Source organism: Chaetodon trifascialis, chromosome 14, assembly GCF_039877785.1.
Source record: "Chaetodon trifascialis isolate fChaTrf1 chromosome 14, fChaTrf1.hap1, whole genome shotgun sequence".
NCBI lineage: Eukaryota > Metazoa > Chordata > Actinopteri > Chaetodontiformes > Chaetodontidae > Chaetodon > Chaetodon trifascialis.
In genome coordinates this window covers 9,619,667-9,634,245 of record NC_092069.1, presented here as the reverse complement: position 1 = coordinate 9,634,245, position 14,579 = coordinate 9,619,667, and the positions used below count along the sequence as shown (strand labels likewise).

The following is a 14,579-nucleotide window of genomic DNA, read 5'->3' as shown; positions in this document are numbered from 1 at the left end:
AAGAAAATCTGCCAACCGGCAGCTCTAAAACTCATATCTGCAACTCTGCTTCCAAAAAGGTCAGCACGCTCTGTAAAACACGAATACGACAGAGCGTGATAACTTACATGATTGTGGTTACATTCTGTTCTTATTCATGTTTTACACAGCATCCAAACTTTTTTGGCATCAAGGTTGTACTTAATGTTCATACAAAAGAAAAGAAAAAAGACTCGACTAACTCTTGACAAGAAAGAAAATAAGTGTATTTTTCAAAAAATATCAAACTATTCCTTTCAAATAAACTGTAAGCTGTTATGTAGCAAGTGGGATGACAAAATCATCTGGATGAAAGAAGCACTTCATTGATTAAGTGTCATGCTGGAGCTTAGCTCATTTTAGACCAAATAACACATAATGACAGGGACAGGCTCATCCAGTGAAATCAGACAACCTCAAGTGTACAGAAGTCCTTTGTAAAAGAACGTCAACTTATATTTCGTGTTCAGCAGCTGAGACGGAGCTTAGCAGGAGATGAATGCTTCCAAGTCAATGTACAAACCCACAGGGAGCCATGACATGTCTCACATGATGGCAGTTGTACTTTGAGCAATTTATTGAAAACACAACAAATATCCCCAACTGCACCTATTACATGGAAAAACTGAAAATATACAGTATTTTTGACTGTATTAGCCTGGGAGTTGATAATAGCGGGTTTTTAACTACGCTCTGAAGGTGACACGTAACTTTTCAGTGAAGTGCCAGAGTGATTAGAAACTCAGGCCTTTCACCTTTATTAGATACAAAGGATGGACACATTAACACAAACATTATACAATTTAATCTTAGCCAATAAAGTACAGTAAACTCCTCTTTCATGAAACTTCATATGTTATTATATTATTTTAGCTGGGACCACCTTCAATGAAGTGGTTATTTGGAGGCTTGTTAGACCGCATTTCATTGTAAGATGTTTGTGTCCTACTTCACAGACATGACCAAAGAAAAAAAAAGTGAGAAGTGGGGACTTCAGAGGAAGTGGGAACAGGGAAAGGTCATTTTTCACTACTGTTGCACTGTGAATGTGAAGGAAAGAAAATCCCCGACAAAGGTCTGTTGCAAATGTGCACTCCCCTGTGACAGTAAGCCAGTATCAGGCTCATTTTATCAGTTAAAATGTACTTATTCAGTGGACTTAAGTACAGCATCATCGTTCTTCATAGATACAGTATCAGTTGAGATTCTCTGCTAAACACAGTGGCAGTTGCTATATTCGGCGATTCGTGTCATGTTGTCAAATGTATGTCAGTTACACACCATATGGTAACACGGGTGCTGCCTTTCAAAGCGACAGCACACAAATAACCTCCGATCAGAATCAGAATCAGTGTACATTATGTGATGAGTCAAAAACATCAAAGAAATGGAAGAACTGTGAATCCGTGTTTCTTTCTATGTCTCAAAACCTAAATAACATCTTCCCTCCAACATGAATTCATACATCATCTACCTCTACAGTCTTTTACAAATATTTCTTTTTCTGTAGTTCATACAAAAATAGCAAGAACAAGATATACATATCAATTGGCTCTGCGCATAAAATACTGCTGATTTTGCCAGAGGTGCGCATGACGATGAGGACGTGTCTTCTTAACTGTTCATGTAATTTCCAGGGAAGCTTTGACTGCACATAAAGAGAGGGTCCATGGAGGCCACTTTGGCAGCAATAAAAGAATGTATACAGTGGAGGACGGCCGTTAGATTAGCAAACTCTAGTTCCTGGAAGACACAGGGTCAAGGACAGAGGGACAGATTCATCAGTACATGGCATTCACACTTTAAAAAACTTCTTCAAACTTAAGATATCTTGAAAAAGTGAATTTGCAACACTAGTCAACAGGGAGGAAAAATCCAAACATTTAGCAAATTTGGCTGTTAGCAAATTGGTATCAGTGAGCCCAACTACATTTTTGATTTTGATGCACAAAAAAAGAGAGAAAATGTTGAGGTTCATTACCTTCATTTCTATTTGTTTGCTTTCAGCATTCTTGAAAAGGAGTTTTACCCTGGTTTTGCCATCATCAGAGGAGCCTTTAAGTTGAGAGAACTTATATCGCCACAGTATGGCCTATAAGGAGAAGGATTATGAAACACAGCGGCACAGGGATTTCAATAATGAGCACATTTAAATACCATGTCTGACAACACAGATCACTCGCATGATCAAGACCTGACATTTTAACGTGGAATGATACTTTGAGGAAATGTATAATTTAACAAAAGAAGATTAATGCTTTGGAAATGGATGCTATAGTATTCTTGTAGCGATTCACTGAACATAAAATTTATCCGCTGACAAACACAAGGCTGCCAAAATAATCTCAAAATGTACCTTTAATAACACCAGCACAGCATTCTCGGGGATACAGTAATTCACCCCTTTATCCCGAAAAAAAAAATTAGTGACATTTGAGAGGCTCTCTCTATATTTTGTTTGTGGCTATTTCAGGGTTATTTCAAATATAAGAGAAGCCTAAGACAGTCCGTCCACAGTGTATCGATACAAAAAATAAACAAGTCAAACTGCAGTCCCATGAGCTATTACTGGAAGAACAGCACAGAACGAGAATGTCGGAAACAATTGTGAACTCAGTAATACTTCACCTTTGAAGTGCCTTCTGAGCATGTGAAGCCTGATCCAAAATCTATGGTGAAGCACAGCACATTCCCCTGGCTGCTGCACATGTAGCTTTTGGACTGTTGAGAGAGAATTGACACCCATTAACATTTCTATTTGCATATTTCTGTTAATGACATACAGTATCATGCAAATAGTACTGTGGCACATTTCTCTGTAAGAGCATCAAAGACATGCATGAAGACCATAGAAGCACGTCACTTGCGGCATGTATGGCTGGACCGTATGTAAATAAGTGATACCCTCTTATTTTTCCCCCCATTTGTGGTAGTAAGGGCATCACGCTATTACCAGGAGATGAATAAATAATTCACTTGAAATTCATCATACATCTCAGTCTCAGCCCTCGTTTACTGTCAGAAAAGAGGCTTTTCACCCTGCCGGCTCATCAAGGCAGAAAAAACACAGGTGTAGCTAATATTATTAGCGATGGCTCCATTGTGTTTAAGTCTTTCAGTGAGCCATGTCACTGAGGCAGCTTTCACAAAGGTGCCATCACAAACTGGGACACCAGAGTGGAATGCAGCCATTACTAAAGGTTACCATTAAGGTACTCATAAAATGATCTTCAGTAGTCATAAACAGCAAACCGCACTGTAGAGAGAAGAGAAAGAAGCTTGCAGCTGCATAGCGCAAAACAGTGATTTTAATGTCAAACTGTTGTTTGACTGTTCTTTTCCCACAGACGGAGGAATTGAAAAAATGTAAACACAAAGTGTCGTACAGAATCATTAACTCTTATTACCTCATGTACACGTGTGCTTGGCACAGAGTGTGACTACATGAACACTTGCACCCAGTGACTCAAACACGTGAGTGAGAGCTGGAAATCAGGGTCAACACACTGAGCTCATTAAGTTAATGACCTTTGTCTCCTCGCTTTTGCGTACTTCCATAATGACGCATCAGAAACAGAACAGTGTCTCACCCACGAAGCTGGAAGTTCAGGGCAAGTTGTAGGATCTCTGATTATTGATGTTTGAATGTTTTACTGCTACAGGAACCCAACAAGAAGTGTTATTTGCAAAAGGTGATGACGTCTACTGAAGATGCTGATGTGGAACATGTTGATCTGGTTACATCATACACAACACTGCTGTTACAAAAGAACAGTATGCAAACCCATATGTAGAAACCCCCCAGTGTAATCTAATAAACATCCTCACACTGACTTGGTGTGAGTGTGCTCTGAAAATTCTTTTTTTTTTTTTTTTTTTTTTGTTACACTCGCAATATTGCTTTGCCCTTATATACGCTGTACATGTGGAAAGCTCCTTGTTAAAGTGCCAGTCTGACATGTGAGGCTTGGAAGATCTGATAACGAGAGCAAATCAGATTTTTTTGCCCTGCATGAGCACTTGGCAAAAGCAGCATCCTGTGCGGCTTCCTGATAATGTCAAGAAATATGACAGAGGAAATCCATTTTGGAAGCCATTAATCTTTCACAATCGCTTTTTTTTCTGCCGCAACACAAACAAGCATATGTCTCACAGTTCTTTTAACAGGTCTTTTGAAAGCAATGATGTGTAAGCTTTCTACTTTCCGTGGAGCAATATTCCTCTAAAGGCTTTTCTTGCCACATGACTTAATTTTTGTGTTGTTGTCCACTCAATTGGAATCCCAAGGAATGTACTCCAATTTTCTATTTGTGTTATATATTCCTTTTATTTCCTCCTCACTTGAGACCACAGTGGGGACATGGTTATTTTAATTATAGAGTGCAGTGTGCAGTGAATATGGTATGAGACTGTACAGTCCTCTTTTCTGCTCACAGACCTCAACCCCGCCTGCCCCAGCGTCTTTAGCGGTGTCGTGAATTCAGCTGAGACGGGGATAAAGAAACAGTGGCAGGCCAGCCGCTAAGTTCTTCCTGTCACCACACATAAGGCTGTGTTGTGACATGGTGAGCCGTGACTACACTTCACTAATTGGAAGGATTTTTTTCAGTGGGAATTAGCAACATGAAATATTTTTGAAGAAAATCACCTCACCTAAGTCTGACAGAAGTGAGGGCATGTGTGCACAAATAATAAAACAGGTGTCACTACACACACACACACACATGTGTAATGCGCTGAATCAGTCTATTCCAAATTTGCAGTGAGTGCGCAAGGAGATAAAAGGGAAAGAGACAGTTAAGGAATTTGGGATGACAGACCCACAGCTGCATATTTTGAAACTGGTCACAAATCCACAAAAAAGAAAGAAAGCTGCGACACACACTGATACAGTCAGCAGCAGCCATGTGAAGGAAGCATCACTTTTAAAGAGTAACTCAACATGAAGCTGTAATGTCTGATGTTGAGCTGAAGTCTTCTGAGTTTAAAATTTCCATCTGACACACCTGTGACAACAGGCCGCATCACTGTGTGATCAATCGCATGTGTGACCACACCCAGCACACATGAGAAGGTGCAGCAACCACACCCTGTCTACAACTTAGGGAAATGGATGCCAGCCAAAGACATTCTGTTGCTGTGAAGTTGCCTGTGAATCTTGAGATGCTCTGTCAGTCCATGAATACCACTTTTATGGTTTGAAAATAAAACAGTGTGTACTCTGCTCTATCACATGCTTAATTAGTATTAGTTGAGCTATCTGACTGTAGAGCAACTGATGTCAAAAACTGGTCTGAAATTCTGCAGTACCAGACAATTTTAGTTGAGTTGGGTCTGAAAGGCACAGGTTGATTAAAGTCTCAGTTTCAGGCTCGTGCAGAACCCTATTCAGGCCACCTGGCAGAACTGTCCAATACTCACTCTTCCTTTTAGCTGTTTCTGGTCTCCACTAACTCCTGAGCAAAAAATCTGGCTCTTGAGCACCCAAATGCTCCACTGTGTGACAGACACATAGTGTACAGGGATCAATTGAGCAGTTTTTCTGTTAAAAAAAAAAAAAAAAAAAAATGCAGCCACAAACGACAGTAAAAGCAGTGAGAGGGAACCAAAACAGTAAAGGTAAAAAAGTTAAGACCACAGTAGTGTGCCTAAAAACTCTATTAGGCTCCGCAGACCAGAGGGGAACTGCAGAGGCTGGTCATTGTTGGTTGTCACTCCAATAAATACTTTTCACATTACACACAGAGCAGTCATTTCATTACTATTTTCAAAATTGTCTCTTGTTTGTGAACAGAAACATATTTTCTGTCTAATGAACACTGAAAAAAGTACAAGTTAACTGAGCTTAGAGTGTCCTCTTCTGGTTATTTTAAGGGGAAAGGGAGAGGGGTCATAGCCAGATTTTACAAGACTGAGGAAAAAGGATAGCAGTAAGAGCAAAATAGTAGTTCAGAGTTTTTGGTGCTGAATATTCCAACTATAAACTTGTGTCATTTAATGAATTACCTATCTGTTTATGTATGCCTACAGTTCAAGACATCACTTGCTTTCACCAGACAGATGCCATTTCAAATTTGCATGTGTGTTTCCCAAATGAGGCACTAGAAGGCGCCACAAGTGAAATATAACACAACTTGACTGCTTGCTGAGAGGTACGATACTCTATCAATGGCAAAATGCAGACTGGACAGTTTTGTCAGTCATACCCCCAACTTTTACCATATCAGCAATGTTTATGTAATGTGCACATCCAGTCAATTTGAAGGTTGTCCTAAGATGGACTCCACTGAGTGCTCCTCAGAAGCCACAGGAGAGTGGCCTAATTGGCTGGAGAACATAGAATTGCAAGCAAATTGAAATTCTTCATCACTTTCGTTGGTTTCCCAAAGGATGGTGTTCCACATTTGCATCATTAAAGACTGAAAAAATGCTACATTGTCATATTTCATACCATTAGTTTTTTTACTGACCTGATTTAGCACTGCAGAGTCACTTATGGAATACAGAGTCATTAAACAATGCTTTCATGATCATGTTACCTGTAATGCACAAATCATTCAAATATACCTGGAAGTCAGATTTTGGCACATTATACATTGATCAGAATTCTTAAATCTGGAATCCAAATATGTGCAAATCAGTTTCACCTTCCATTCAAGTTTGACACTAGTTTGACATCAGATCTCAACATCATTTGTGATTCAGACTGGATTTCAAACTGTCCTTAATATCACTTGCAATGTGACAGTTTGACATTGATGTCACATCCATAGTGAATTCAGCCCCATTCTCTGGCTAAGAGCGAACTGTGATACTGCCAAATCAAACACCTCTGCATACTGTCATTCCCCTTTGAAGCTGCTGTTGTGAGGTGCAGCACTGGGACTTGACATTATTACAGCAAAAGACAAAGAAGGTAACATGTCCATTCTTCATCTATCCTGCAGCTTGTTTTCACAGGAAAATCACACCACCAGTTAATGTTTATGTCCAGTGAATGCACAACCAGCTCATTTAGACTTTCTTACTGCCTTTCTTCCTTTAACTTAGGAGGGAACCCTTCAAACCAGATTCTTATCTTGGTGAGTGCTGAAACCTTTGCTCCTGTGCCTCTGTATCATGTAGCAGAAAGATGCACAGAGTAGACAAAACCTGGACAATCTAATTAACATTCAGCTTCTTCTGCCAAGTTTACAATCTAATTTTAATATGGCAGCACTGCATATGATATCTTTCACCAACAACTCATCTGTCATTAACATTCTCATTCATGATAATACACTAGACTGAATTATTTTAGGGAAAAGTGGCAAGTGTCTGGCAGGCAAGCTATGCTCACCACCCAACTGCAACTTTGTACAAGCAAATGAAAATTGTATAAGCATTTAAGCATTAATAATGGCCCCCTATATGGAGTCCCATATGTCTTATTCATTGTTCTCTGCATTTACAATTACAAGCTTTCCTCTCTCGTCCAGCACATACAGGTCTGCGTATTACAATGATGAACTGTGGCAGATTTACTTCTGAAAGCAATGTGTCCATGATTTAAGACAGAGGCGGACAAAAGCAGGCCTTTCATTTCCAGCCAGTAACGATCAGTTTTGCAAACTAAAGTCTCCTTGGCAGATTTTATTTGCTGTAGCTAGCTAGCAAATTAAGCTAACATTAGCTGGTTGTAATGGCCATCACAGCTGACTTTTGTATGTTTCCAACTCTGCAACTGGGTATGTGTGTTGATGCGTTCCCCAGCGAAACAAACAGAGCATGACAGTCCGAGATTACACAGAGTGCTGATATCTGTGCAAGTTGGAAGGCTAAAAATAAATAAATAAATAATTCACAAAAACGTGGAGAAATCCAAACCAAGGGTCTCGTTACGGTTGCTAAGCTATGATTAGGTGGGAGAGAGGTTTATTGAATGGTTAATTATGGTGATTTTTTTCTTTAAACTTGAACGTTGATGTTGTGGTTACCTCATATCTCAGATGTAAATCATTCTCTTGAAGTCCTCATCACTTGCAGATACACTGTTTACAACAATATGTACAACAGCAAACGTCACCATCTCTGCTCATTTCTGTATATTTTCCATTTCTTTCCACTTTCCACTTCCACTTTTCTTTTCAGTGGTGTATTAAGGCAACAGAGGCACAATGGCACTCTTTAAACAGAGTGTATATTACTGAAATTGAACAGATCATCAGCATCAGCACAATGGGCTGGCATAATTTCACTCCATCAAAGTACCTTTGAATTCTAAGATGCAATGTACAGAAAAATATACTCGATATGTATTCTCAACATATAAGATACTCTGAAGCCCTTCTGTGACTCTGACATTACCTGCATATGGAGATATGAAGAAAATATTGTGGAATGGCTCACTCAAAAAAACCTGAATTTACAGCTCTGAAAAAGCCAGCCTGTTGTCCTTCCATGGTTGGTTTGTTAGCAGTTCATTTCTGCCATGCACAGTTGCTTAGGGAAATTACAGTATGCAGTGCTTGAACAGTGCAGTGCCCACAGAGCCTTGCATGAGGGAAATACAATGTGCTCTGATTTTCTAACTGTGGCTGCTAAGTAAACACATGAATTAAATATTTCGCTCTGTAATTCTTCTTGTTAAAGTGACAGCATGCTACCACAACATGTTGGTGGTCACAGGTGGAGTGTTTTAAATCATCATTGTCTTCACTCATTCCAACCATGCACATGTGAACGTCTGGAGAGTGCAGGCACACTTGTTAATTAAATATTGATACTGTTGAGTTTGAGCAGTAATGGTTATGAGCTGGAAAAATATTTGTTCCTCATACATGCAAGGACAGAGCAAGGCCAATGCATTTATTTCCATTATTATCCTTTCTTTGTAACTCATTACAGTACATTTAGGGTGTTTACTTCTATGGCCATTCCACTGGGTCCTCCTGAGCCCCATTTGTCTCTTCTAGTGTATTGATGACAAGTCTGGATGTTTCCCTTTAAAAAGCTTAGGGGAGCAGCTTCATGTGGCCCTCAGAGATGCGGATATTAACCCAACAAAGATTAGCCAAACCACCTGCTTTGTCCTCTTCTTTGAAGCCCCTTTCTCTTGGAAAACTGAAAATTAAAAAGACAAAAAACAAAAAAAAAAATGGAAATATTTCCAAGAACACATAAATCTCACCATTATATGGCTTGTCCAAATAATGCTGGTTACAGACCAAACGCACACATAAGCCTAATTCTACAAAGTAGCTAGGATGCTATAGGCTACAATGGAATATAAATAATCATAATATCTGCATTCTAGCTTGGAATCCCTGCCGTCTGATATTTTCTGCCAAGTCTGACATGTTTTACTCGAGGCCCGGTTAGAGACCATTCTCATACTATGACTGGTGACACAGTGACAGTGGGTGTTCTCTCTCCATCAGTCACAAGGGGCAGTGATGAGACCCTTCCACATTTGGAAACAAACTTGGAAAAGCCACATTAAAAGGTACCGTGTGGAGTTATTGACCATTAGTGGTATCATTATTATTTTATGAGTGGGTCCCTGTATTATTTGTATTCATTTGTATCACTCCATCCGTCTGTCCATCATGCACATGCATGAGGATGCACATGCACAGGACGTGCACAAGCATAGACAGGAAAAAGAAAATGTTTCATTGATGAGAACTAACCGAGTGGTAGAGCAAATGCACGTCTGCTTAACATCCCCACCTTCAATAAAGAGTAGCACACAGCTGTCTCCTTAATCTTTTCCCTTGGAACCATGTGCTACTATGTTATAAGCAGTGTATGAGACAATTCCAGAGGCGGCCATTTCTTCCTTATACTTTGTACGGATTAGGGAAATTTCTGTTGTATTTTTTGGCGGCATTTGCATTCTGGATGGCACCCAGAGAAATAACCAATGCATCATGGGATGATGGTGGTTCAATCAAACTCTTACGAAACTGCTAAGGTCAGTCAGACAGTTTGACCTCAAGTGGTGGAAAAACACCACCAGAATGGACAAATAGTGTTAGAGATTTTAGAAATTTCTACATGCTTTTAGTTTCTCTTGGACACTAATAAAAATATCATGATGTCTATAAAACACACAGGTCCCCTCTACACTTAAGCAGTTTTTTAAGCTTTAGGTTTAGCATGCACAGAATTAACTGGAGACCGTAATGAATGCACTGGAGTTATGACTCTAAACTCTCAGTGACCACATGAGCACTCTGAACATAAAGGGATTATTCACGGTTCCTAAGAACTTCAGATGGTTTTGCTAAAGAGGCAGTGTCCTATGCCAGAGTCAACCATACCGTTTGCTGTTATAAGGCTCAAATATACTATTCCAATGGACAACTGGTGAAATAGGAAGCCATTTAATTATTTCTGGTTCCCATGTTGACCCGGAAAGGATTTCCATCTGCAAGTGATTCAAATATCTTCTGACAGGTGTTCTGCTTTGTAATATTTATAAATGTCCCTACTTAAGGGTCCCAAGCACCAAAGCCCTCAGGCATCACAGCATTTTTAGCCTTTATCTTTGGTTGGCCGCACTTGAGGGGTGAAAGGGTGGGAATGGGGTAGCCATGTCATGAAGAGTCTGAGCTGACATGAGGCATACTTTCTCAATTCCTGAATACAAAGCGTGATTAGTGCTGTGTGGAAGGTTTAAAAGCTCACAGAAAAACTGATGATAATAAGGACACGGGTGTAATTCTGCAAATGACTGCAGTTGTGCTTTAAGCAAGGAATCCTGTGTCTGTGCTTCTGAGTGAGCTTACTTATAGTAGGTGTTGTTAAAAAAACATAAGCCATTTAATCTTTGCTTAAAATGTAAGAAAAAGAAACAGTGAATCAGTTTGGTAATACCGCACAGAGGAGGGTCTGATCACACACAGGCATCAGTTCAGCTCTCTCCTACTCACACTTGGAGTGTCTTGCAAATACTTCGCCCTTGACTGACAACCGACAATTCTGTGTTACCACAAAACTTTTTCAAATGATTCAGTTCATTTCAGCATTTTCAGCATTTAATGTGACACAAACATATAAAAGTGTTTTTTCTTTAGGCTGTTTTCTTCAGCATTCTCTCTGGAAAATGAATAACTGGCCTTATAATACTTGTTCTATATGTTCTGTGGTGCAAGGAATAGCAGCTTCAATGAGATGTTTTTTTTTTTTTTTTCTATAATATTTGCTTTAGTGCTTTCAGTTATGCTGGAAATGTGAAATGTCAGAACAGGAAGAGGAAGTTCATAATAAGAGACTTTTGCAATGCTGTGGTGGATGTCACCCTTCTGTAATATATTATTTTCTATCATATTTAACTTTCTGTATATTTATTCATTTATTCTTCTTACATATATCCTTATTTCTAAATTTTGGTAGCATTATTACTATTATTCATATTATTCTTTTTCTTGTCCTTCCTATCTTAGCTGTTAGTTTGTGCATCTTGTTACGTATGTATTAATTATGCAGTTCCAAGTTTACTCCTGTCCTGTGTGGTGTCTTATCTGTCTTGTGTTATTTACCGTTCAATAAAACATTGATGGAAAATATGCACACTGTATATATATATTTGTACAGCTATAATTTGTCTATGATAATCTCATGTGTGTATCTACAGTTTTCAAGCTTCTATTATATTTGTTGGAGCATTTGTTTGAGGATCTTGATGAATCTGTCAGGTTGTGCCGAAGCTTGGGAGGTTTCTAGATTCACTGTAAATAATGGAACTGACAATCGTTGGCTTGTCATTAAGGACTAGATATTGACACAAATAAACATGAAGTGGCATAATTAATCCATAATCCATTTACATGTGTTGTGTAATTTGCCCGTTGAGACGGCGTGAGACAGGCGGACAGAAGAAAATGTGTATTGTTGATGAAATAATATCAATTATAAATATAAATATAAATGATCCGTGTTCAAAAGTGCTGCCTCTCTACCTTTATGAGTGTGTAGCTTCAGTATTTTTAGAGACTTTTGTCCAATAAACATACAGTGTCAAATCCCAATTCCCACCATTTTGGATGTCAGAAGTTAAATATCCTTACATATCCTTAATCCTTATTTAGAGAGCGACGCACTATTATTTTCATACACAAACATCCACACACTACATGCACACTCCATGCTTTGTGAAATTATTTCTCCGCATTTGACCCATCCTGATGTCCTTCCTCCGTGGCAGATCAGGAGCGGTGGGCTGCCAGCCGACAGCAGCACCCGGGGACCCAGTTCCTTTCCGTCACCATTGGTCAGCTGGTGATCTTCTTGCATGTTTTTAGTGGGGGTATTTTTATGGAGGCACCGAAGGCATGGTGGAGGACACGCCCCCGGCGCTCACAGCGGGAATCGAACTGGGACGTTCTAGCTGTGAGGCGACAGTGTTACCACAGTTCCACCGTGCCACCAAATTTATTTTACTGGTTGCTATTTTTCTACTGTGCTTGTGTGGAAAAATCTTACAAACATATTTCCAATTACCCCTTCAGCTCAAGTGTTCTTCACATGTAGGTGAAAATTAACCATAAATAAGTTTCGACAGATACTTGTTGCTCATCTTCGGCACAATTGATCACATTAGTGTGATTTAACATTTAGTATCTCGGGCAATGAACCTTGCTGGATTCCCTGCTGTGACTTAACATGCCTCCTAAATTAATAATGTCTGGTAAGTCATCATGGAGACCATATTCTACTTGCTACTATGGCTTGGAGGTGTTTTCCAGTTGTATTCAAAGAAGTAGCGTATACTGAAAGTTGCATCAGAGTATTTGTGCGACCTGACTCATGACACATTACTCACAGGTATCAAGCAATCATAAGTTGGATGCAGGCTTGTTGAACTTCAGTGGAAATATGGTTAAAACTGGGCAGTAAATGAATTATAGTGAAGTAAGTCACGAAAATGTAAACACTATTGAATACATGAGGATGGCTAAACTGAGGAAAACAGGGTCTGGGCTCATCACTCTGTCTCTTAAATTTTTCCAAAGAGTGTTCATTTTTGAGCCTCTTGATGGACGTGAGAGCTGCTTCTGAGAATTGCTTAACAATACGGCCTCCACAAGATTACCTTCACACTTTAAACATATTTTCTTAAGAGGCAATTTAATGGCTCATTGATGTGAAGACTAATTCTTTAGGTTACTCGAGCTAAATACACTTAAAGTAACAATAACATTTATGGAAAACAGAGTGCTGCCTAACTTTCAATTTTAAATTCAATTAATTTCTTAATAAGAAACAGTTAAAACAGCACACAACCCAGAATGTGTCAACAGAAGAGACTCTTCATCACATGCAATCACTTCTCACTGATGAAGCATTAAATTGGTCGAGAGGGACAGTCGTGATTAAAAAATTCACAAAGAAATTACACACACATACAGTGGTTAAATAGAGTATAAGCAACATTATTATTCCTAAAAAATCTTAACATAAACTCACAATATTGGCTGATTACTTACATACTTATTTTTACATAAGTCACATATGCTATATACATAATGCTCTGCAAGTGTGATAAAAGCTTGATCAGGGAACATCTACCCCAGCCTGGTCTCATTTCCAGGGTGTCAAATACCGACGCTTCATCACTCCCTGCACAATGATGTAGAGTAACATCTGGCTCAATTTCCCCATCTCATCAGAAGGAGCTACTAGATGGTCCCGTGTCCTGGACAGGCTGTTTGGGCCACTCATCGAGAGCACCATGTTTCATCTGCATGAAGCAGCCGAAAAAGAGGGTGAGGAGACTGACGTTCTGGAACAAAGCCCCCCTCAGCAACAAAAACACTGTGAGGCTTCCTCCAAGATGGTATACCTTGCAGCCGCTGCACCTCCCCATGCTCCTGCTCTGGTGCCACCTCCTCCTCCTCCTCCCCAAAGGTGACATCTGCAACCCAACAAGCTCTGCCATGAGAACCAGGGCCCAACATCCTCTTGTCCAAACCTGCCCATTAAGCCACCTCACAAACAACAGCAACAGGATGAAACCAGCTGAGCAAAGGAAACATGACAGCCCTCCTCAGGGCGTCACATTTTCATGTGTGATAAATCCTCACTTCAAATGTGCATAACAGACTGTAAAGAATTATCATCAACCTTCCACTTTCCAGGATGAATTAGTGGTGATATCTCAGCATGACCTGTTTCAGAGTCAGGGTTTGAAAGGGCCTGAACGCTGATGCTGTCATGCATTTCCGGCACCATGATCTGTACTGGCCCTTCCAAGATGGCTTTCCCATGGGCAGTAATAAATGAGCAACTGCTTCACACAGTAGTGGAGAAGGTTATGAGCTGGTTGCAAATTATGTCAAAAGATGCTCCACAGATGTGCGTGCACATGCACTACTCAACTTGGTAAAGCGTGCTGGTAAGGGATCAGGGTTTTGTTCTCCCCCTGCATTTTGTCATTGGGGGTTCCCCTCAGGAGAGTAAGGCCACACTTATCGATGTATACAGATGCATCTCTTTCCAGCTTGAAATTCTGGTGGTCATTCTGGTGGCACCAGTCTACACACACATCTCGATCCCAACCATGACACAGAGAGGTA

At 39.8% G+C, this 14,579-nt stretch overlaps 1 protein-coding gene across 1 annotated transcript in view; it reads right to left on the bottom strand.

The window, feature by feature from the left end:
• Positions 1 to 225: 225 nt before the first annotated feature.
• The window catches only part of sntg2 (syntrophin, gamma 2), a 76,615-nt gene continuing 62,261 nt past the window's right edge, over positions 226 to 14,579 (bottom strand). Inside the window, exons 15-17 of the mRNA XM_070979139.1 lie at positions 2,647 to 2,739; positions 2,000 to 2,110; positions 226 to 1,761 (exon numbers count right to left, since the gene is read on the bottom strand). Coding sequence (XP_070835240.1) covers positions 1,633 to 1,761; positions 2,000 to 2,110; positions 2,647 to 2,739 — 333 coding nt within the window. The 3' untranslated portion in view covers positions 226 to 1,632. The remainder of the gene's footprint in view (positions 1,762 to 1,999; positions 2,111 to 2,646; positions 2,740 to 14,579) is intronic.